The sequence below is a fragment of the Littorina saxatilis genome, linkage group LG17 (genome assembly GCF_037325665.1).
Source record: "Littorina saxatilis isolate snail1 linkage group LG17, US_GU_Lsax_2.0, whole genome shotgun sequence".
NCBI lineage: Eukaryota > Metazoa > Mollusca > Gastropoda > Littorinimorpha > Littorinidae > Littorina > Littorina saxatilis.
Genome location: NC_090261.1, coordinates 44521785 through 44545765, shown reverse-complemented (window position 1 = coordinate 44545765; position 23981 = coordinate 44521785). Strand labels below are relative to the sequence as shown.

Genomic DNA, 23981 nt, shown 5'->3' with positions numbered 1-23981 from the left:
TCTGGTTATAGGCACCTCTGTGATTTCACAAAACAGACAGGTTACATAATTTTTCACTAATAGCAAGACAAGCAACAGACAGGTACTCTATTAACACAATAATTTGACAATTGCAGCCCAAGGTAAATTGAAAATAATCATTCAAAAGCCTTGATTAATTCTAAAAGCAGTACTACCTCATTAAAAACAAGGTCAATGGCATATTTCAAGCTCTCGAATGTGTAAATTTGAAAAGAATACATTTTGGGTCAGATGATAATAAATTTATTCAGAGCCCATCCCAAACTGAGTTATTTCCGAACAATGTCTTTTTAATACTGAAAACCAATTGCCATTTAGAATTTCATATTCTGAAGATTCTTTCTGTATTCTGAAGCCTTAGGATTTTAAAGCTGGTATATTAAAGGCACACTGTATTAGAAAACTAGTCGTGTACACAATCCGCTCAAGCTCATATGGGGGTCAGTATTGAAGTTATAATTAAGCAGTGCATTAATAATTGATGCCACTCTAATTATGATTAAATCTCAGAAGTGCTGGAATGAATGGGATGATTTCATTGACACAATTAATTCATCTGCTTCTTGGGAAGATAAGATTATGTGGTTTCGATCTGCATGTGGGTGATTGTATTAAGTGCTCCACAAGTGTTATAAGTGTTATGATCAGGGAGACAAAGTTTGAAATGAAATGCGTTAAAATGAAAAATGAATTATGCCATTTGAATGAGAATATTTCAAAAAATGGTGTTTTTTTTGTTTTTTTTTTCAATCTAGTCTTTCCCTATACTTTGTACTTTACCCATATGAAGGAAAAAAAGTGTTGGACACAGATTACCGATTTGTGTTGCATTGATCAGAACCTCGGCATGAGAAGAGTGTTTTATTTTTCTTCTTCTAACATAACAATTGGTCAAGTATACACCCCCCCCCCCCCCCCCCCCCATTAAAAGCCTGAGCATCCATATTGTTTTAATTTTACCTGTGAGTATAGTGAATGTGTTAGTCACAAATAGAAAACAAAATTACTATGCTTTAATGCAGCCGTCGAGTTGAGCTTTACCACCTTACTGTTAATAGTTTCTTAAAATCTCTCAAAACACCTGAAGGATATGTTTGGTACACTGACTGCTGCAAAATTGAGTTTGAAGGGCCTAGTCAAAGAATACACTGTCCCCTCTTTCTTAATCTGCATTTTACAGCCCCCACCCCCACCCCCCTTCCACCCCACCCCCCATTTAATTATGACCCTAGCCTATATTTTTTTTTCTCGATTTTCAGTTCATTTTTGTGTGTAAATTTACCTTTGTTTTAAGACTTCCTCTCTTCTAAGGCCTGATTGGAAGTCTTAAACAAGGGCTCCACTATACCCATGATTGGAAGTCTTAAACAAGGGCTCCACTGTACCCATGATTGGAAGTCTTAAACAAGGGCTCCACTATACCCATGATTGGAAGTCTTAAACAAGGGCTCCACTATACCCATGATTGGAAGTCTTAAACAAGGGCTCCACTATACCCATGATTGGAAGTCTTAAACAAGGGCTCCACTATACCCATGATTGGAAGTCTTAAACAAGGGCTCCACTATACCCATGATTGGAAGTCTTAAACAAGGGCTCCACTATACCCATGATTGACCTTTCGTTCTTAACTTTTTCATGATTCATGTTTCCCTTGTGCCACAACCTCACTATTTTTTCCCCTGTTGAAGGATCAAACCTAGATAACAACTTTGCCTTCGTCATGCCTTTTTTCTTTGACAGTTGATTCAATTTGTCTTATTTTCCCCACTTTTTTCTACCAAGGTGTTCTTATATATGCCCATATACTGATCATACCAGAATATATCCTTTACATGTTTTGGTTGTTATTTTCCTATTGTACTTTGATGCCTTGAGATGACTCAGTTATTCATTACAACATGAAAAGTTCAGACTTTGCAAACCCTAAAATAAGAGCAACCACCATCACCCACCCCTCCTGCTCATGCCATAAGTATGTCTTTTTTACTTTTTGTACTATGGGGGGAAAAAGCTTCAATAATTTTTTTTTACTGTTTTCAATTCAAGCATATAAGTAAGAGTAAGCTTACAAACAAAGCTACGGTGCCCTCTTGTTCACAGATGCATGTATCACTAATGCAGAGTACAACAAGCTGTTCACTCCTACCATGTTAATTGGTAGGGTTTTTTTGGTTTTAAAGCCTTACATTACATGCACTATTTCAAAAGAAAGAGGGAAAAGACTGAGACCACAGCACAAGTTAGATCATTTTGTTATTTCTATCACAACATTCAAGCAACAAGACATTATGCATTCTATAAACATCACAACGACAAATCTGTCATGCAGAACCACAACACTGAACGTATGCTTCGGTTCTCTGCTCAGCAGACATGAGCTTTACCTGTGTGCAACTAGGTATGGTCAGAAAGAACGGCTTTTCTTTAACACACCTACATGCAAGCGTCTATGAAACAGCAATTATTAGAATCCATAATAATGTTAAAAACATTTAATCAAAAAATTCCTGAGAACAAATTAGTAATTATTAAAATCCATGATAATGCTAAAAACATTTAATGGAAAAAATTCCTGAGAACAAATAAGAAATTGAAATGGAAATGACATATGCATCCAATCATATTCAAAAATAAACAAGTATATAAAAAATATATAAATAAACAAACAAATAAAAAAAAAAAGAAAATTAGGAGAACATTAAAATAAAAAAAACTTGTGAAAAGAAGTCTAAAAAGTTCTTGGGGGAAAAAATAAAGTCTTCGTTAAAAACCAAAATATTTCAACTGAGCTGACAAAGAAAACAATTAAAAAGAATGAATCCGCAAATGAAGTAATTAAGAAAAACTTGAACATAAGTATGACTTCAAATAAAACAACAATGTAAGCTATCAATGATACCAAGATGATGACATATTCTACCAGATTTACATGCTAACACTACATATAACATAAGCCCCATGGCTCTAATCCTTGAATACATGTGATAATACTATTTGAACCAGCGCACACTATCTGTGAAGTGTCAGTTAGTACAGCTTCAATTCAGGCTGCTACTTAAAACGCCAGTTAAAAGTATGCATGAAAGCAAAACAGATTAGTGTTAACATTTTAGTAGCATAACCCACACATCAGTACAATTATGTTACATTCATAAATCATAACTTGGGGACAAGGTTTTTATCCTTTAGTTAGTACGTCTAACCTTTGCATAAAGCATGCACTTTCATTTTGTCCGCTCTCACTTTCATCCTTGCTTTTGAGAAGCACCGCAATTGCTAAATGTGCTCCGCAATCAAATCCTGTAAGTGGTTAATTAAGGTTATGTTTCTATGGTTATAATTTCTACAAGCAGGTTTTCTTTTTTAAAGCTGCTTTATTTCCCCTTTCTTCCACAGGCTTTGTTAATAACTGTACACAGTTGTCCAACTATTCAGCAGCATTAATTATGTACACATTAATACTTCCGCATTTGCATTGAGCAAGCTATACTGTTTTGTACATCGGTTGTCATGGTGACCATGAATACCATTACTGCTACAGTCCCCAAAACCCATGCGTTTCTGAGTAACCAAGTTGCCAAGGTGATGCTTTTAAAAAAAAGCTGCACTGTACATATACTTCCTTGTCTGCATGCCGTCAATGTCCTCTTTCTCCAGGCATGCTGGCTGATGCATGCGATATGATGCGATCGGATGAGATGTGATGTGATGCCATGATGCGTTTCCCACATGATGATGAGTGAATTAAAGCAACTACATGACGTGTGATAGGGCATGCACATTATGCACAAGACAAACCCAACGCAGGACTAGGGTAAAAAACAAAAAACAAAGACCCAAACAGAGGGAAAAGAATTTCCAAACAAAAACTTTTGAGAAAGAAACCAAAATGCGATTCCGAGTGGATTCCACGGAAAAGAAGGACAAGGAAACATGTCCAGACAATTAAAAAGACCAATGCAGTGTGACCAGACAAAGGGGAAGAACAATGGAAAAGCCGCTAAATTTGCAGATATGATAAATCCCATGGTTCTTTGGTGGTGAGTCGGTGATCCAAAAGGGTCAAGCACATTTTGACCTCAGGCTGGAGTACACATGCACCTGAAGCGGGTACGCATGCACCCAGCCAGGGTGCAGATTACGGTAATGAAAGAAAGCTCCCCGCAGAGGGAGGAATAAGAATTACTTAGCACTGTCGATTGCATCCGCTGGAAGGGAAATGGTTGGCTCTCCGAACAGAAGCTGTGGATTGAAAGTAACAGAAATGATGATTATACAGACGATAAAAACGATGACCGACACTTGAAGGAGAAATCGAAAGCACTCACGTGAGTGACTCAATGAACAGATATGGCGGTGAAGAAAAAATAACAACGACCATTGATGTTTTCACACACAACACTGTAAAATGATCAGGAGGGTGCCCTTTAACTGTGTCAAATGAAAAAAAGAACACTCAGATATGAAATAGGAAATGAAGACAGAGAACGTAATAATTCTTGTCTTCTGTGTCATTCAATCTGGAGTCGCACAGAAGAATCAGTCACAAGACCTTATCTTCTGAGCTTCCAAATCCAAAAGCGTGCATATTCATTATGTTACTAATCACACACTGCAGAAAAAGATTGCAAAACGTACAAACTATTTCATAATCAGTTAAGTAACAAAACTCTAAAAAGTGAAAAATTGACACACAGCATCAGCTGTATTCCTTCAGTTTTGAAAACCCCATCTCACTAATTTAGAAATTACCAGAAAGAAAATGAAATGTAAATCTAAATCACACAAACTAAGCCCTACAAACACTGAACGGCAAAGCATACCTTGCGCAAGAGGGCGAATGGGGATCTTGTACGTGTGCGTAATGTTGGGTGAGATGATGCAGGCACTCGTCCTTCTCTTGTGTCTATGCTAGATGACTGAAAGAAATAAACATTATTTCTTCATTAGTCTGATGTACTTTTCATGAAGATTGCAAGAATAAAGGAACAAAAGGCTAGCTTCACCACATCAGCAAGTCTGACAGCCACTGCTTGTGGGGACAATCAACAGGAAGCTTTTGGCTTATTATTAGGCCAAAAAAAAAAATAGGTGTGGTTACGGTAACATAGCCAAAAAAAATAGGGTAGGTAGGTAGGCAATCACTTTTTTTTTTTTATTACTTTTTTTTCTAATGTGTACAAATTAAACCTACTTGACAGGGAAATAAGTGTGCGACACGGGCGCTTTCGCTTTCATTGCGTTTTTTGCACTCGTTTTTTTGTTTTTTTTTTGTTTTTGACAAATGTAATAAAAAGTTATAGGATCGGCCCCTAAAAATAGGGTAGGTCGGGTTACCGTAACCACACCTATTTTTTTTTTAGGCCTTACAAATGGAAGACCTAAATTGTTCAATCTCTCTGTTTGCAAAGGACAATAATGTGCATGCAGCAAACAAGCAACAGGTATATTTTTCCTGTAACATTTTTTATAAACCCTATCTAGCACGTTAACATATTTTTTTTCAAGTGTGCACAAATTTAAAGTGCTAACAAGCTAAAAATCTATGAAGTCTTTTCAGATATGTACCTGTAAGACACAATAAATTTCACTGTAACACTAACTCTGAGTCTCTGACACTGACAACACACAGCTAGTAGTGTACCTTGACGCCTAGTTTTCCTTCCAGAGACTGCATGTAGGAGTGAGTGAGATGCAGTAGTGAGCGCAGCCGGTTGGAGATGATGTGCGTCTTGTCTCGTGCTGCAGACATCTCCACCAACTCACCGCTCACCAGCAGCTGGTCTGCTGTCTCCCGTAGCGACATCACCGCTGGCTGGTTCTCTTGTAGCTCACTGCGTAGATCCTGGCCAAAATAAAGATGGATGGTTGTTGGACTTGTGTCTTTTTGATATTGAAGATTTAACACTTTACTGAGCTTTGTTCTTTTGATTACCACGTTAATATTTGTATGTACATCCACTACAAAGACCATTAGGTCAATGAATAAGTGAATGTTTTGATTTGTTTAAAATAAAACATTCCTTAAACTAACCTTTCTTGTTTTTGTTTTTTTCTTGATTTTGGAATAATAGCAGTCTACCTGTTTTGGATTTCTTTTTTGGTGGATGTTGTTGAGTTGTTTTTCTAATAAAACTCTTTTTCATACACTGTAAATGCAGGGGAAGGGTAGAACTCTATAAAAAAAAAACCATACTGGATCCAAATCTCCTATACAGAATACCAATTAAAACAGATCGTGTATGCAAATGCTGTCCTTCAAGAACACACACAAGCAACTCACCTTCAGGATATTGTACTTGTCCCAAAGCAGAGAAGTCTCAGCGTCCCTGACCGGCTCCAGGTGTCTTACTTTCACCTCCAGTCCCTCGATCCACAGGAGATAATCCTGCACTTCGTGGTGAAACTCCTGGCACTGGAGTAGCGCCCCTTGCAACCTGCGCTGTGTCTCATTGGCTCGACTGGTGACAGACTCCCAGCGGCGCTCCAGTTCACGAACGCGAGACTGCAGCTGGCGACCTTCGGGCGTTTTGGCGTCGATGTAGGTTTTGTTGAGTAGTTGGATGGAGAGGAAGCGTGCCCGTTTGGCTTCTAACTGCACCATGAAGTCCTGTCAACGTACAGCATATTTGTTTCAATTTCATGCTGGAGATAATTATCACCAATCTGTTTAGCTTAATATACAGCCTCAGAAGAAAGCTGTGCATAACTTAGTGTATGTTAATCCCAGTTCAAAACTCTGTTTAAAATACTTTTTTTAATGTGAAAATACCAGTGCGACTGGTTTTGATTGAAAATGACAGGTTTTCCTATCAAAACAGAAGTTCTTGATAAATTATTAAAACTTTAGCTTGACTGGTATCTGTTTTTTAAGATTTTCAGAAAAAGGCGGTTCCAAATGAAAGACGAATCAACATTTGTCTGACCTTGTGCTGCCTGATGACGACGTTGAGTTGCTGGACGTCACTGGGCATGGCATCATGTGACTCCTGCAGGGCCTCTGCTTCGTCCAGCCACATCAGCAGGCTGTCCACGTCAGACGCAAACTTGCTCAGGTCCCGCTGCTGCTGAGATATCCTCACATCACGCTCTGCCGCATGCGACTGAAACCACTCCCATCGTTCTGTCACATCTGAGAAAAACAAAGATTTGTATGTCTTCTTCTTCTGCGTTCGTGGGCTGAAACTCCCACGTACACTCGTGTTTTTTTTGCACGAGTGGAATTTTACGTGTATGACAGTTTTTTACCCCGCCATTTAGGCAGCCATACGCCGTTTTCGGAGGAAGCATGCTGGGTATTTTCGTGTTTCTATAACCTACCGAACTCTGACATGGATTACAGGATCTTTTTCATGCACACGTGGTCTTGTGCTTGCGTGTACACACGGGGGGTGTTCGGACACCGAGGAGAGTCTGCACACAAAGTTGACTCTGAGAAATAAATCTCTCGCCGAACGTGGGGGACGAACTCACGCTGACAGCGGCCAACTGGATACAAATCCAGCGCGCTACCGACTGAGCTACATCCCCGCCCTAGATTTGTATGTTATGTTTACTCCTAGCGAAGAAGGCATAGGACGACTTTCTGTTTTAGCTGTTATGCATGCACAGCACTGTAGTCAGGCATTTCACTACAAGACATTGTACTGTACCCCAAGAGCAACAAATACATATTATCTGTATGACTGCATTATAACCTCAACATACTACCTCCCTCTCCCTGCATATTGCCTTCAATTCATTCCCTAGTATATTCCCCGGACACATTTTGGCGTTCTCAAACTGCAATCTCCTGTGTTTTGATAAGTGTCCCTGCGTTACCCTACTTCCATAGTGTTTGAGTTTGAGTTTTTAAACAAAAAAGTGAGGATATTCACAGATAGAACTTACAATGATGTGACTTAAGTCAAGAAAACTGCAATTCTCATATAACGCAAAGCTATCTGAACATAACCTGGTCATAAAAATGCAAAATGCGAATATTTTCAAGAGGTAACAAAAAAAGTAGCAGAGGCAATAAGAAGACTTACTTCTGACTTGAGAGTCGACAGAAGGGATGGTGGTGGCGCCTGCCTCGATCTTCAGCAGTCGGTCCAGACTCCTGACCTTGTCCACGTAGCTCTCACACTCCATCATGCTCTGTAGCTGTACACATACACCCAAGCTGCATCAAAACTATATCAAACAAGACTGACGTATCTTTGTTTCCAACAAATGTTGTGTTATTGGATTATTTACCCTTGACTCCTCTCATAAAACTAAGGGCTGAAATGACTAAATGGCCAGGCTTTATGAGGAGACAAAGAGGCCAGCAAATTAGGGGGAATGGTGGGAGGTAGCGTGCACATACTTTAATTTGTCATTTGACAGCCAAAAACTGTTCTTAGTTATAATATTTTCAGTGGTAATTCAGAATCCTCACAGAAAGTTCAACCTGCTTGTGGCTTTAAGGGTGTCATAATTAGTAGCCCCTATCTCAACTTGCTGCTACTCAACCATTTGTGACAACCATTTGTCGAGGGTAGCGTAGGCACCCGGTCTGCTCCCCGCCAAAAAAGGCCAGTGCCGTTCCGTCTTCGAGGGACTGCGTGGGTTTCATTTCGGAGTTTTCCTTCTCCTAGACGAGTTTCCTTCCATGGATGATGAGCCTCCTCTACCCTCGTTTTGAATTCAGAGTGGTCTTCTCTTAGGATAGCTGCCTGCCAGGGTTGACGAGCCTATCCTGCCCGGCTATTTGACCCATAGCTGGAGGTTGGTTCGTGGGCACCTGGGCATTTCCACACACCGGTGGGCCCGCATGCCGCACGTCTAGGGGCCAACCTCCTCCGAGTCCTTGTAGTCTAGCCTGGGGCCTTGCGGTACCCAGTTTACGCCTGTCGCCGCGATGGAGGCACTACATAGGGCTTGTTGTGGAGAGGTTATTGTACTGGCAGGAGAGACTGACGCATTCTGCTCTCTTTTCGCATTGTCCTAAAAAGGACAGACGGTGCTAGCCAGCGGTGAGGGCTGAAAGCGAGAAGTGACAAGCACAAGACACTTCGCCAACACACTAGACACGTCACACAACTGTTTGGCAGGCGCTGCTACTCAAAATTCAAACAACAACCAAAACTTGCCTAGCAGGCTCTCACCTATTTCACACCTACCTGTTTCTGACTGAGTGTGCCGTCGGTAGCAGAGTAGGCCTCTATCTGTCGCTCGGCAACGTCCAGGTGTGCGGTGGCGGCAGTGACAGCATCTGCCAACTCTTCCATCAGAACGTCAATCTTTGCACTGCGCTCTCTCGTCCTCCAATCACTGTCTGCAGGACCTGTGCATGTGCAAAATGTAACCTTTCAGTGAAATGTGTTAGTGCCACTGTGAGAGTAGCTTCAGAAAGTGTTGGCAGGCACTTACACAAATCCACACGCACAGACAGACACACACATTCACACACAAACACAATTAAGACACATACACACACGCACAATTAAGACACATACACACACATGACAGACACACACATAAATGTATGCACAGACAAGCTAGACAGACAGACAGACTCTAACAGCATTTATATCAGGTAAGCATTCAGACAAAATAACAAAGGAGCTTCTTCTGCGTTCGTGGGCGCCGGGCTGAAACTCCCACGTACACTCGTGTTTTTTCCACGAGTGGAATTTTACGTGTATGACCGTTTTTCCCCCGCCATTAAGGCAGCCATACGCCGCTTTCGGAGGAAGCATGCTGGATATTTTCGTGTTTCTATAACCCACCGAACTCTGACATGGATTACAGGATCTTTTCCGTGCGCACTTGGTCTTGTGCTTGCGTGTACACACGAAGGGGGATAAGCCACTAGCAGGTCTGCACATAAGTTGACCTGGGAGATCGGAAAAATCTCCACACTTAACCCACCAGGCGGCCGCGACCGGGATTCGAACCACAAAGGAGCAAACGACATGTGTTTAGTTAAGACGCTCAACACTGAAATTGTGGGATTGCTTTTCCCTGGTGACAAAGTGAACAACTGACTAGGTGGGTTAGTGCGTGTGCAAAAAGTGGGGAAAAAGAAGACATTTGGCCATTAATTCCACTGATATAATTCACAAGGATTCTTACTTAAATACCAATCACAAACTAAAAAAATGAAAGAAAGGAAAAACATACCAGAATCTGTAATATCTCGACTCCAACGAGACGGGGAAGTTGACCTCCTTGTCGGTGAAGCAGACCGTCTTGTCGGTGAGGCAGACCGTCTTGTCGGTGAGGCAGACCGTCTTGTCGGTGAAACCGATCTCCGACTCGGTGACGGTGACCTGATTGGTGAAACGGAGCGACGAATAGGTGTGACCGAGGCTCTAGGCAGGACAGCCCCTCCTGGGCCCGCTCTACGTTTGTACGGCGGACTCTCAGGGGGTGAACTCTCCAAGTAGGCTTCCAGTTCACGAGAGTCCCACTCTGAACTGACTGTAGTCGTCATTGATCTCTGTTCCATGTAGTAGTGCGTACTCTGCTCTGACTGTGCGTAGCGTTCCTGTGAAGAAAACAGCATAGAAACAGGCTTATGATGAGTATGGCAGTAATACTGTAAATAATTAACAGGTGCATCAAATGTATACTGAGCTTATGTTGAGTATGGCAATAATATTGAAAATAATCAGCAGGTGCATCAAATGTTTACTGAGCTTATGTTGAGTATGGCAGTAATATTGAAAATAATCAGCAGGTGCATCAAATGTTTACTGAGCTTATGTTGAGTATGGCAGTAATATTGAAAATAATCAGCAGGTGCATCAAATGTTTACTGAGCTTATGTTGAGTATGGCACTAATACTGAAAACAATCAACAGAAGCATAAAATGCCTTTATAACTTTATCTTACAATGCTAAATTGCATTCTGCTGTGTGTAGCCTTACATTTCTTTGGTACACATGTTCCATCAGACAATAACGAACAGGTTTGGGCAGAGTGTTCAAAAGCTATCCTATGAGTTTCTGCCGGTGCCACTGAACAGATTTAAAAACAAGAATGTCATAGAAAGTATAATGGGTACAACCATGGTTAGCTTTTTTTGTTGGTCTCAACTGAAGCTTTCAGTTAAACCTTACTTCTGTCTCACAAAAAAAGATTGCCTGTATCTTTGAAGCAGCAGGTATTAAGTTTTGCTGCTTCAAAGTCATGCACCCATCAAAACTTACCCTCTCTTCAATCTTGGCAATGTCTTCAACCTGTTAGAACAAAAACAGAAAAAGAAAACACATTACATCATTCTCAAAGCTAGTGGCTCTTTAATCGACTATCATCACACATTTAATTTTAAAAACACAAAGGAAAAACTGGAGAAATTTTGGAAGAAACAAAACTTCATGTAGCGTCCATAGACAAACATTTTGTCGTTATACTTGTGCTCTCCTTGTCTTGATGACTACAGAATTCTTTTGTTTTTCAACATAGAAAAGTGTGATCAACCAGCCTGAAATGACTTACCTGTGCAGAAGAGATTCTGTGCAGCGTGGCGCGATAGTTGTCGACACGGTCCAACACCTGCCTGGAGAAGCGTTTGAACTCGTCAAGCTCCTCCTGCACTGTGATGGCGTCCTCCTCGCTCCCCTGTTGTATCAGCAGCACCGCCGCCTGGTTCAGGTAGTCCATGCGATGCCGTCTGTCGTCTATCTCCTCCTCAATTCTCTGTTAGGGGAGAAAATGAATTGAGTGTTAAAAGCACCACTGAAAACATTAGGTGCGTGGAAGCACCCTTTTAAGACCCCCGTATTAAGACGTATCCCCTTTTAAGACTTTGCAATTTTAGATTTTCTGTTGCACAACTTCTGTAAATTTACCTCTATTTTAAAGGCACAGTGCAGCTGGCAGCCTTCGTTTTGCGGTTTTGTTGCAGCTGAGTGCATTTACAGTTCAAAAATCCCCCTATGGTAGTAAAACAAACCCAAAACTACCCAACAACGATATCTGTGAAGCTCGACAGTTTCTTGTTCACGCGAGTGCATAAATTAACCTAGTTATTACGTTGGTGTTTGGTCGGAGTTCGATTCAACTGAGTGATTCCGGCTTCCATTTTGTTTTACACAAACTCATGATGACGTCTGACATAGTTTGCTAGTGACGTGTCTTTTTGTGCATGATGTGGTAATCTACCTGATCTAAATTTAGATCAAAAAATAGGTCAAGACCAGCCGGGTCCGGGTACAAAATTAATTTGTAAAAAAATCGCAGTTCTTGACTCTTTGGGCGCAAGTCAATGAAACTTGGCAGTTCTTCTAACGGATAGCTGCCTGAGGTATGACTAAAAGCCCCAGGGGCTCCGTGCACCTGGATTTGACAAGTTCAGTACCTTTAACACTCCCTCCCTTCAAAGGCCTGATTTTGTTTAGACTTGTTGAGGTCTTACAGGGGGTTCCACTGAACATCTTCCTAGATGCTGGAGTAGAAACCTTTATATTTGGTGTGTGGTTGAAACTAGACCGCACACACACACAGCCTTTATAATCTTCTGTTGTGTATGAAAGTGAAAATTGCATTCAGTTTCAGCCATGATTCTGCAACTGCTTTGCATTCATGCATGCTTCTAGGGTTGCATTTTATATTTTGCGGTCATATGAAGTTGTTTTGTAATGAGTGAGATGTACGGTTAATTTAACTGTCTCTGGTCAATGATCAATATCTTACCTGTATCTCCTTGATCTTGGTATGGGTGTCAAGCTGAGACAGGTGCTCGATGTTGGTGATCTGCATGTCCACTTCCATCAGCCACTGCATCAGACTTAGCCTGGTGGTGATAAACTCTTCCCGCACGCCGGCCGAGTGTCGTAGGCCTTTCATCATGGCCATCACTCGCTGCTGCAGCGCGTCCCAGCGGTCGCTGGCCTCCTGCACGGTGCTGCGCAGCACGCCCTTGCTGTCCGTGCGTCCATCCTTGGCCAGCTGGCGGTACTGTTTGTTGATTAATTCCAGGTCCGCCAAGCGGTCATGAACTTTGCGTTGCAGTGCCTGTGGGTATAGAGGGGGTGTTGGTTTAGATTGATGGTTATTGTAGATGGTGATGTAATTTTTTCTTCTGTTCCTTGTTTGCGGGTTACTATGCGTGAGTGATTTAGCTGATAAGTACTGAAGATGTGGATAGTGTTGTTGTTGTTGTTGTATTTGTTGTTGTTGGTGGTGGTTGTGTGTGTGTGTGGCCAGGGTATGCGTGTTTGTGTGCATCTTTGTCTGTGCACGTGTGCACCCTCATGCACAAGCACATGGTGAATGGTTGATGTGAATCAACCACATCTTAGTGTAAAAAACATTCACCAAAACCAAGAGCAGCGCAAAAAGCTCCTGAAGCATACCTCGTATTTGCGTATGTGTTCCTTGGTGACAGTGGCAGGCATGTCCTCCTCTGAGTCACCCACTTCCACCTCCATCTCACTGAGCCATGCGCTGAACCGTCGGCAGTCTGCGTTGAACGCCTCCCACTTGTCCCACGTCTCTTTAATTCTGCAAAATAATAAATATGCAGTGTGATTAATTACTAAATGATGGATATCAGACTCCTTTTTTAAGATCGTACTTTCTCAGATTTTATATTCATAACCTCTGTAAATTTGCCCCCACTTTAAGATGACCTCCTTTTTAAGACCCACTTTTCTCAGATTTTATAATGAAGAAGAAGAAGAACAACAGAGCATGATTCTGTGAGATAAGTCTTTATATCATCTGCTGCTTTAGGGATTTTGGACTCACAAGCAAATATTGAAAACTTAGTTCGACACAAATATGTCCCCACTTTGGTAATCCTAGCTTAACAACATTAAAATAAAAAATTAAAAAAGACCATTACTTTATTCTCCTCTCCGGACACATGGCACAGATGTTCTTCCAGCGTCTGTCGAGGTTCTTCATGGCGTGCTGTAGTGCGTCAAACTCCACCTCCGTGGGGCAGGCGTCTGAGTCGTGGAGCAACACCTCACACAGGTTCAGCACCGAGCTCACGCCAGCACTGTGGTGCTCAATGTCTCGCTGAATCTCCTGGGGTGGACAAAGCAAAAACTTGCAAAAACTATGTTTACAGTGATGATGATCAAAATGGTAACAAACACAAAATTACCTTATAAAAAAGTTCTGGGGTAATCTTGGGTACAAAAGTAAGTAAACTAGTGCTATACAGCTGTTCATATAACAAGTGCTGTGATTTACTACACAAATATTTTTTACTTTATTCACTGAAAAACTGTAACTCAGGCGCAAGCAATAACAATTAATTGACAGTCGTGGAAAGAGAAGACCAAGAACATGGAACATTTGAACCAAGCAAAATCTAGTCACACTGCAGGTGGCTTTTGTTTGGGAAAGTCTAGCCATGTCATAATCATCACTGATTACCTTTTTACAAGGGTGCTAATTAAACTTGTTTTATTAATTCTGTGCCATTTTCAGTGTCATCTCAGCAATACATGTTTAGGAATCACTGATCCATTCGGTTCCACCAAACTGAACCAAGGAATTAACATTTCTCTACATTGGCCTTTAGCCTTTACCTGAGTGTCCTGGAGCTTGGTTTGTATCTCCTGCATGTCGCAGTCCTGGTAGGACACAGGCGTGTTGAGGTCCTGCTCCATGCCCGCCAGCCACTGACTCAGGTTGCGCATGCTGCTCTCCAGCTGTTTCACCGCTTGCACCGTCTCCTGCAGCTTGCGTTTCCTGTCAAGCAGAGAGACCAGATTCAATTGATGTTAAATGCAGTGTGCTAAGTTCATGAATGTGTGATGCAGGTATCAGTTTTGCCATGTGTGGTAAGCAAAAGGTGAGAGAGATGAGGTTCCACTGATGTCATGTGCTAGAGGCATGAACATGTGTGATAAAAGTATATCAGTTTTGCCATGTATGGTTAGCAGATGAGATAAACGAGATTCCAATGATGTCACACAAAGACAGCGTGCTAGGTGCATTAATGCGTGATGCCTGAGAAACAGTTTTGCAGTTCACATCAATTCAGTTCCCCAGTAATTGAACTCAACCACAGAAAAAGCAAGCTGAAATATCCCTGACAAAACCACAGCAACCCTCAGAAATCAGAGCAAATATAAGCTTTCAGCCAAAGAGTTTAGCCAAGGAAAAGCTGAAACTTTCCTGGAGAAAAAGACAATAAGTCACAGAAATTCAGTAGGGCGGGGATGTAGCTCGGTCGGCAGCGCGCTGGATTTGTATCCAGTTGGCCGCTGTCAGCGTGAGTTCGTCCCCACGTTCGGCGAGAGATTTATTTCTCAGAGTCAACTTTGTGTGCAGACTCTCCTCGGTGTCCGAACACCCCCGTGTGTACCCGCAAGCACAAGACCAAGTGCGCACGAAAAAGATCCTGTAATCCATGTCAGAGTTCGGTGGGTTATAGAAACACGAAAATACCCAGCATGCTTCCTCCGAAAGCGGCGTATGGCTGCCTAAATGGCGGGGTAAAAACGGTCATACACGTAAAAGCCGTGGGAGTTTCAGCCCATGAACGAAAACAAACAGAAATTCAGTGTAAGAAAGATGAAAGCACGCAAGAGGCAAGATGTGTACCTGTTGTCAGCCACGCCACGAAGATGGTCCCACTTGTCCTGCAGGCGTTGCAGTCTCTGCTGGATGTCGGACGCTCGGACCTCACTGCTGTTCTTCATCAGCTGATTGCCGTGTGCTATCACCTCCTGCACCTCCCTGCCCTTGTGGGTCATCGCATCCTCGTACTCCTGAAGAGGAAAACAGATATATCAATGCCGTTGTGTACCACTACTGATAACATATGGTTTCTTTCAGAGTGCAGAACGTTATCTTAAAGCAATAGCAACAGCAAGCCTATGATGACATTTTCAGGTTTCAGGGCAAACAAACACACAGATTTAAACTTATATCCTGACCGTTTTGTGAATGATTTTTTGAAGCAGATTAAAATAATAATTCAGAATTGACCCTTGCCTTGAGCAAGATGCAAGCAAACTGTGGAGTCCCGCCTTTATCTACTTGCAGAGGAAACAACACAAAATCTGCACACTTAAAATTGAAATGTTTTCACTGTTACAGTACAGTATCATCAATTGACACGCAGAGCAAATCTCTAGGTGTTCTGATACACAATACACAGAGTATACAGCAACACTACAGTAGAACCCCCCTTTTAAGACCCCCCAATGTTAGACTCCCGGCAGGTTTCACGGTAATCAGACTCTTTGATGTGTGTAAACTTTGCCTTCAAATTACTTGCTTACTGTGTTGATTTTCATAATTGTTTCTGCTTGGCATGAGTAAGTATGGTATTTGCAATACAAAAAAATAAATAAAAGCTAAAATGTTTGTGTTTGAGCAATTATTTGAGCGCGTTTTTCGAAGCGAACGTGTGAATCCTGACAGACACCATTTCCTTCTGTCACATGACCCCATCTCAAAGTGTGATTCAACAGACACGAAAATAACACACAAAACTTATGATAATGGGGTTATTAATTCAATTAATACACAAGGTTAGTCTCTGACTAGAGAAAATAGAGAAACAATATCAAATGGGAGCATAAAACCGTTTCTGGAAAAATTTTCAATCACCACCGAAAGTGTCTGTCAGTAAAAAAAACACGTGCTTTGTTTGCAAAGCAAAGCCTAATTTTACACATCGCGTGCTTTTGTCTGTTATTCTTGCTTGTGAACATCATTTTATTGATGTTCTTCACTGGAAAGCAGGTGTATCATCAACAGTATCACAAAATCGCAAAGAATGAACATTTTTGTTGTGATCCGACCGGTGTCTGTAGACTGAATCACACGTTCGGCAAACTTCGTTTTTAACAGAAATAACCGAGCCTTTCATCGGAAACGACGTTTTAACCGCTTCATATCGTCTGCAGGAAGAAAAAGAGGAATGCGATACCCAGTGAGTAAAACATTTAATCGTTTTTAGTGCCTTTTGATCAAGTTTTGTTGCGTCTGTCAGCAACGTTCGTCAACCCAACGTTCGGCACAGCGACGCACGCATACGGATTTGCAGCGTTTGCATTCGGAAAGTGAGGGATTTGTGAGTTCGTTTGCATAATTTCAATCGCTAGTAGGTTTTCCCTTCGTCTCCCATTCTTGTGTGTACATGTTATTGGCATTTCATTGTGTAAATTGAAAGTTTGTGAGTAACAGTAGTAAAATCTGTCGAACGTTGGCAACGCTGACAGACGGAAATATCGAACGTTGCCTTCAATGACAGACTGGCTTGGCGATCGTACTTTCGATTCGTAGGAACACAATATATAGAGACAACAATGTGCGCTCGTTACCACAACGGTCATGAACCGGTGTAACACAAAATTTTTACTCCACGAAAAATTGACTCGGACGGAGTAAACTTCCAGTAAAAATCTTGTACGAAAAAAGAACTCACAAGGAACTAAATTTTTACTCCCCAAATATTTACTCCCAGTAAACATCTCGTACGAGAAACTTAGGGCCTACTCCTTCGTTTATAATTCGCGCAATATCCCATTTACGTGCAATCCCGTTTTGCCGCCGTCCCATTTTGGCGACATTTAACAAGCCAAGCGTCATTTTACTACCGCATCCCATTTTGGCGCAATCCCGTTTCGCCGCTATTCCATTTTTTTGAATTTTTTTTTTCTTTTTACATTTAGTCAAGTTTTGACTAAATGTTTAACATAGAGGGGGAATCGAGACGAGGGTCGTGGTGTATGTGTGTCTGTGTGTGTGTGTGTGTGTGTGTGTGTGTGTGCGTGTGTGTGTGTAGAGCGATTGAGAGTAAACTACTGGACCGATCTTTATGAAATTTGACATGAGAGTTACTGGGTATGATATCCCCGGACGTTGTTTTCAGTTTTTCGATAAATGTCTTTCATGACGTCATATCCGGCTTTTTTTTAAAAGTTGAGGCGGCACTGTCACACCCTCATTTTTCAATCAAATTGATTGAAATTTTGGCCAAGCAATCTTCGACAAAGGTCGGACTTCGGTATTACATTTCAGCTTGGTAGCGTAAATATTAGTTTATGACTTTGGTCATTAAAAATCTGAAAATTGTAATTAAAATTATTTTTTTATAAAACGATCTAAATGTACGTTCATCTTATTCCTCATCCTTTTCTGATTCCAAAAACATATAAATATGTTATATTCGGATTAAAAACAAGGTCTGAAAATTAAAAATATAAAAATTATTATCAAAATCAATGGACGTCTACCCACAACACGCCACTGGATGCCGCGTGGTGCCAGTCGTGAAAACCAGGTTCTTTGTCCCACAGTGAGACATTCAAGTTGGGGACTTTGTGACCGCTGACTTTGTCAGCATGGATGGAAAGGTGGAGAGATACAGGGCGGTGATCATCCCCAAGTCAACCCATTTCCCCGATGGGCCAGATCGAGAGGAGATCTGTGTGAAGTGTTTGCGCGCAAAAGACAATGGGAGATACTATGTCTTTCCTAATGTTGATGACATTTCATGCTTGCCAATGGCTCAGATAAAAAAAAAATCCCACCAACGAACCATGAACAACAGGGGGGATTACTATTTTGACATGTGACCAAGTCTCATTTGAGCGTTCACAGTGTTACCTGAGAATAGCACACCCCCTTGAATTGGGACCAAAGAAAAAGCGTTGTATATATGCATTTTTGAATGCTTTTCTAAAGTCATAAGTTCATTTGTGAAAAAAATAAATTTTTAGGGATTGTTTTGCTGAATGCATGCAGTTAAGAAATTGACCCCGTTTTCAAATTTAGGGGGTAGGGTTGCCCCATAGCCCACGTATGTCTGTGTGACTGTGTCAAATATCAATCTACTTTGCGTACAAACTGTATAGATGTTTGTTTTTCGATTTTAGAATGATTTCTTAAGCTGGTTAGAACTTCTGAGGTCTACAGGAAACGATAAAGATAAAAAATGTACAAAATATAAGTAGCGTCCTTTATCTTACCATTGTTCTGATCAATACTGTCCCTTTATTTGCAAGTTAACCGTTTTTATTAATGTGTTCAAGGAGTATGTTAAAAATTATTATCAATGGTTGCTTTAAACAGCACCTTTGGGCAGTTATTATGCACTGAAGTTGTAAAAGCATGTTTTGGGGGTTTTAGGATATAGCGTCTTGGAACGCCAATCATCTTGGAAATACGAATGTTCATATAATTTTTTTTACTGTTTTGGATAAATAAAAAGTTGAACTCTTGGTGCAAACTGTTTTTTGGCCCCTGTTTGACTATTTATTATTTTGGAATATTGTGTGTGAGAGGGAAACTGCAATCCTCAATATCATGAAACGTGCCTCCCTTTCTTTGAAAACCCACTTTTCTCACATTTTTTGTTCATAACCTGTGTAAATGTACCCCCATTTTAAGACTCCCTCCTTTTTAAGACCTGATTTTCTCAGACTTTTGAAGGTCTTAAAAGGGGCGTTCCACCCTGAACACATTCATCCCAAGATACATGAATCGCCCAAACTTACCGTCTCTAGCTTGTGCAGCAGTTCTTCAACGTGGACCTCCCTGCTGGACTGGATCTTCACCTCCATGTCCTCCATCCACTCCATCAGCGCTCGCACGCGATCGCCCAGGTTGGACCAGCGGTATGTGGAGTCCTGCAGTCTGTGGTCCCTCAGGTTGGCCTGAGATTTCAGCTCATCCCACTGCTTGTTCAGCAGGCGGATCCTCTGGTGCAGGACGTTCATGTCCTCTGCCTGGATCACGCGGCCTAGCTTCTTCTCTCGGCTCAGAAGGTTTTGGCGCTTCTCTTCCGAGTTGTCAAAGGATGTGGCAACGTCCTGTTATGATGAAACAAGAAGGGCAAAGCCCATACGACTCACATGCTTGACCTTGACCTTTCATGACATCATACACTAAGAACTGCTTTACACATTTTTCCTACCAAAATGCATGTGACCTTGACCCAAGGTCAAGGTCATCCAAGGTCATGCAACACAAAGCTGTTAATTCAAGACATAGGAAGTACAATGGTGCTTATTGGCTCTTTCTACCATGAGATATGGTCACTTTTAGTGGTTCACTACCTTATTTTGGTCACATTTCATAAGGGTCAAAGTGACCTTGACCTTGATCATATGTGACAAAATGTGTCTCATGATGAAAGCATAACATGTGCCCCACATAATTTTTAAGTTTGAAACAGTTATCTTCCATAGTTCAGGGTCAAGGTCACTTCAAAATATGTATACAATCCAACTTTGAAGAGCTCCTGTGACCTTGACCTTGAAGCAAGGTAAACCAAACTGGTATCAAAAGATGGGGCTTACTTTGCCCTATATATCATATATAGGTGAGGTATTCAATCTCAAAAACTTCAGAGAAAATGGGAAAAATGGGAAAAATAGCTGTTTTTTAGAAACATTTATGGCCCCTGCGACCTTGACCTTGAAGCAAGGTCAAGATGCTATGTATGTTTTTTTGGGCCTTGTCATCATACACCATCTTGCCAAATTTGGTACTGATAGACTGAATAGTGTCCAAGAAATATCCAACGTTAAAGTTTTCCGGACGGCCGGACGGACGGACGGACGGACGACTCGGGTGAGTACATAGACTCACTTTTGCTTCGCATGTGAGTCAAAAAGGAGTGAGTAATGTTGTAAAGGGAAAATGATTGAACAAGAGGCTGTGGTGTTCATTTGAGGTTTTGACACTTAAAGAGGGTTTAGAATTGCCACCAGTCTACTCCAGTGATGTTTCTCCACCCCTCCCTCGGTCACTCTCCGAAACATTAGGTTCTTTCCAAATGCTTAAAACCAATAAATGCTCAAATAAAGATGCCATGGCCCACACTACCATTTTGACTTTATGTTTTTTAAGGCCAGAGGTGCAGCAGCCTGTGGTAGTTGACATCCAAGATAGTGTTGATACAAGAGATGAAATAAATGTGCGACACAAATCAAATCAAACCTTACCCTGCAACGGTTGAGGTCAGCCTGGAGGTCGTCATAGGTGTTGGGAATGTCAGCGTTCAGCATCAGTCGGATTCCTCTCAGCCAGGTGAGAATCTCCTCAATGTCCTCCTCACACTCCCTCCAGTCTTTCTGCAGCGCCTCCAGTCTCACACGCTCCTCCTCCAGCTTGTTGTACACCTGTGTAAAGTAATAGGACACCTGTAGTGTTACAACTATACACGCAATGGGGTTGTAGTTGTAGTGAATGGCCAACGTACGGCAAGCCTGCATCTACTGATTTGTATCCTCTGCACAGTCACAGCAATTGATCTGTCAATATTTTTTCAGCACACACATACGCACACGCACACACACACACCAATGCACATGCACACATAACAGAGCCAGTCAGGCAGACAGACACACAGACACAAACACACTCTCTGCTTTTCTTTCATTTCAAGCAGACAGACTGACAGACAAACAAAAAATCAGACAGGCAGACAGACACACAAAATTTAAAAATCCCACCTCCATCCATGAATTCTGGAGCTGTGCAGTGACAACCTTGATCTCTTGAGCGGCTGAAGAGTCGGCACGCTGCAGCAAGGTCGCACCAAGGTCATGGACTTTGCGGAAACTCTCCTGCTGCATCTTAAACTCACTCTGGATGGTCTGAAATATAAAAATTTAAAACAATAAATAAATTTAGATCAGCTTGACTAAAGTATACCTACCAGGAAAGGACACCTGCAGTATAGCGACATCTCTTGGCTGGTCCTGAGGAAGTTCTTTCATCACAGGTACCTGAGACTGTGCCAGTTTTCAAAACATGTAGCGAAATCACTGCTAAAGCAGAGGCAATTGATAAGAATAAAAAGCTGTTCATGTTTTAAATAATAATAATAATAATAATGGTGATTTCTATAGCGCTTTCGAACACACAAAGCGCTTTACAAAAGCAATAACAACATCATTACCAGAATGACGCCATTGACGGAATAGAACACAATCATAAACACTTTACAACAAAAACCAAAAACAAAACATAAATGTTACAAAAATCCAGAGGCTCTTACAGGAACGAACTCTCAGTATACACAACAATTATGATGCACACACACACACACACCCACACATGTCCACACACACGCACACACACACACACACACACACACACACACACACACACACACACACACACACACACACACACACACACACACACACACACACAGTAAACATTGTTCATCCGAAAGTGCACATTTACAGGGTCGCGACAACTACATCATCATAGAATGCTTCTCTGAAGAGGTGAGTCTTGAGATTTGCTTTGAAAGAAGGCAGAGATGGACTGAGACGTAGAGACAAGGGGAGTTTGTTCCAGATATGATCAGCTGCGACTGAAAGACAGCGGCCACCATGATCGTCCCTCTGATACTTAGGAGCTTTGACAAATTTATTTTGGGAGGCAGAACGGACAACCCTTTCAGGATTGTTTTTCTGCACGAGATCGGACAGGTACTGTGGAGCCGTGCCCGCGGCAATTTGATAGAAAATGCAGCAGATCTTGTATTTAATTCTTTGTTCCACTGGAAGCCAATGTAGCTGTTTGAGTAGAGGCGTGACGCTTTGTTTCATAGGTGTTCGAAACACGAGTCTAGCGGCAGCGTTCTGGACTAGTTGCAGGGGCTTGGTGACAGATTTGGGACATTCAGCGAGCAGTGAATTACAGTAGTCTAATCTAGAGAGTATGCCGGAACAGACTAATCTTTTGGTTGCGTCTTCGGTAAGGTACTGTCGAATGGAACCTATACGCCGGATCTCCATTCGCGCTGCTTTACATGTTTGGACTACATGCTGTTTCATGCTAAGATCTTTATCAAAAAAGACTCCGAGATCACGGGATGTATCCGAGAACTTAATGTCGATATTGTTCAAAGAGATGGCCTGTGGGAGTTCTGAAATAGACTTAGCATGGGTAGGGGTGGAGTATGAAAAACGCATGGCTTCAGTTTTGTCGTCATTTAGTTTGAGTTTGTTCTCTTCCATCCATGCCCCGACATCTCTCACACACTCCTGTAGCGACAGAACCAAATCTGGGTACTTGTCATGTGATGCGGAATGATTGATCTGCGTATCATCTGCGAAGATTTCGTGTAGCACACAATGATTCTCTATGAGAGTTGTCAGCGGTGTTGTGTACATAATGAACAGCACCGGGCCTAACACAGAACCTTGAGGAACACCAAACACAAGAGAGGTTTCAGCAGATTGTTGGCCATCGATCAGAACAAACTGTTTCCTGTCTGAGAGATAATTTTGAATCCAAGAGAGAGCCATCTCGCTAATGCCAAAGTAGTGCTCTAGACGATAAAAGAGAATGTCATGGTCTATCGTATCAAAAGCCGCAGACAGATCTAAAAGCAAGAGGACGGATGTTTTGTCCTGGTCTAGAGCGGTCAGAAGGTCATTCAAAATACGAAGAAGAGCCGTTTCCGTGCTGTGCCGTGGTCGATAGGCTGACTGGTGGGCACTAAGAAGGTTGTGGGATGAGAGATGTGAGGCAAGCTGTCGGAGAACAAGTTTTTCGAGAATTTTCGATAGAAAAGGAAGGTTTGAGACAGGTCTATAGTTTTTCAACTCGTTGGAATTGAGAGAAGCTTTCTTCAGCAGTGGTTTTACTAAAGCGGTTTTGAATTCCGTGGGGACAACGCCAGAAGAGAGTGATTCGTTCACTATGTTAGTGATGGTAGGGAGGAGGATGTCGATGTTTTGAATAAGTAGTTTGGTTGGAATCGGGTCAAGTTCGCACGTCTTGGGGGCGGTTTTTAGAATTAACTTCTTGACATCGTCTTCAGACACAGTGGTGAAAGCTAAAAAGGGAGTGCCTTGAAACGGATCGGTAGGAAATGCGCTTTGTGTGTTTGCAACATGCGAAAAGCTGTCACGTATCGAAAGGATTTTGTTCTTGAAGTAGTCACTAAAAAGGGCCGGAAGTTGTTGAACGTCAAAGACGGTAGGCAAGGAGGCTTTTTTACGCGTGCCTAACAGTGTGGTCATATTGTTGAAGAGCTGTT

At 41.8% G+C, this 23981-nt stretch overlaps 1 protein-coding gene across 1 annotated transcript in view; it reads right to left on the bottom strand.

The window, feature by feature from the left end:
• LOC138953165 (nesprin-1-like) overlaps nt 1-23981 on the bottom strand; it is a gene marked incomplete in the record, with an annotated part of 316807 nt that overhangs the window by 3842 nt on the left and 288984 nt on the right. The window contains 18 exon segments of the mRNA XM_070324965.1: nt 4211-4266; nt 4848-4943; nt 5669-5869; nt 6308-6634; nt 6951-7156; nt 8055-8169; nt 9171-9334; nt 10174-10540; nt 11206-11235; nt 11495-11695; nt 12692-13012; nt 13354-13501; nt 13845-14032; nt 14542-14704; nt 15563-15729; nt 19471-19785; nt 20923-21099; nt 21433-21576. Coding sequence (XP_070181066.1) covers nt 4211-4266; nt 4848-4943; nt 5669-5869; nt 6308-6634; nt 6951-7156; nt 8055-8169; nt 9171-9334; nt 10174-10540; nt 11206-11235; nt 11495-11695; nt 12692-13012; nt 13354-13501; nt 13845-14032; nt 14542-14704; nt 15563-15729; nt 19471-19785; nt 20923-21099; nt 21433-21576 — 3386 coding nt within the window.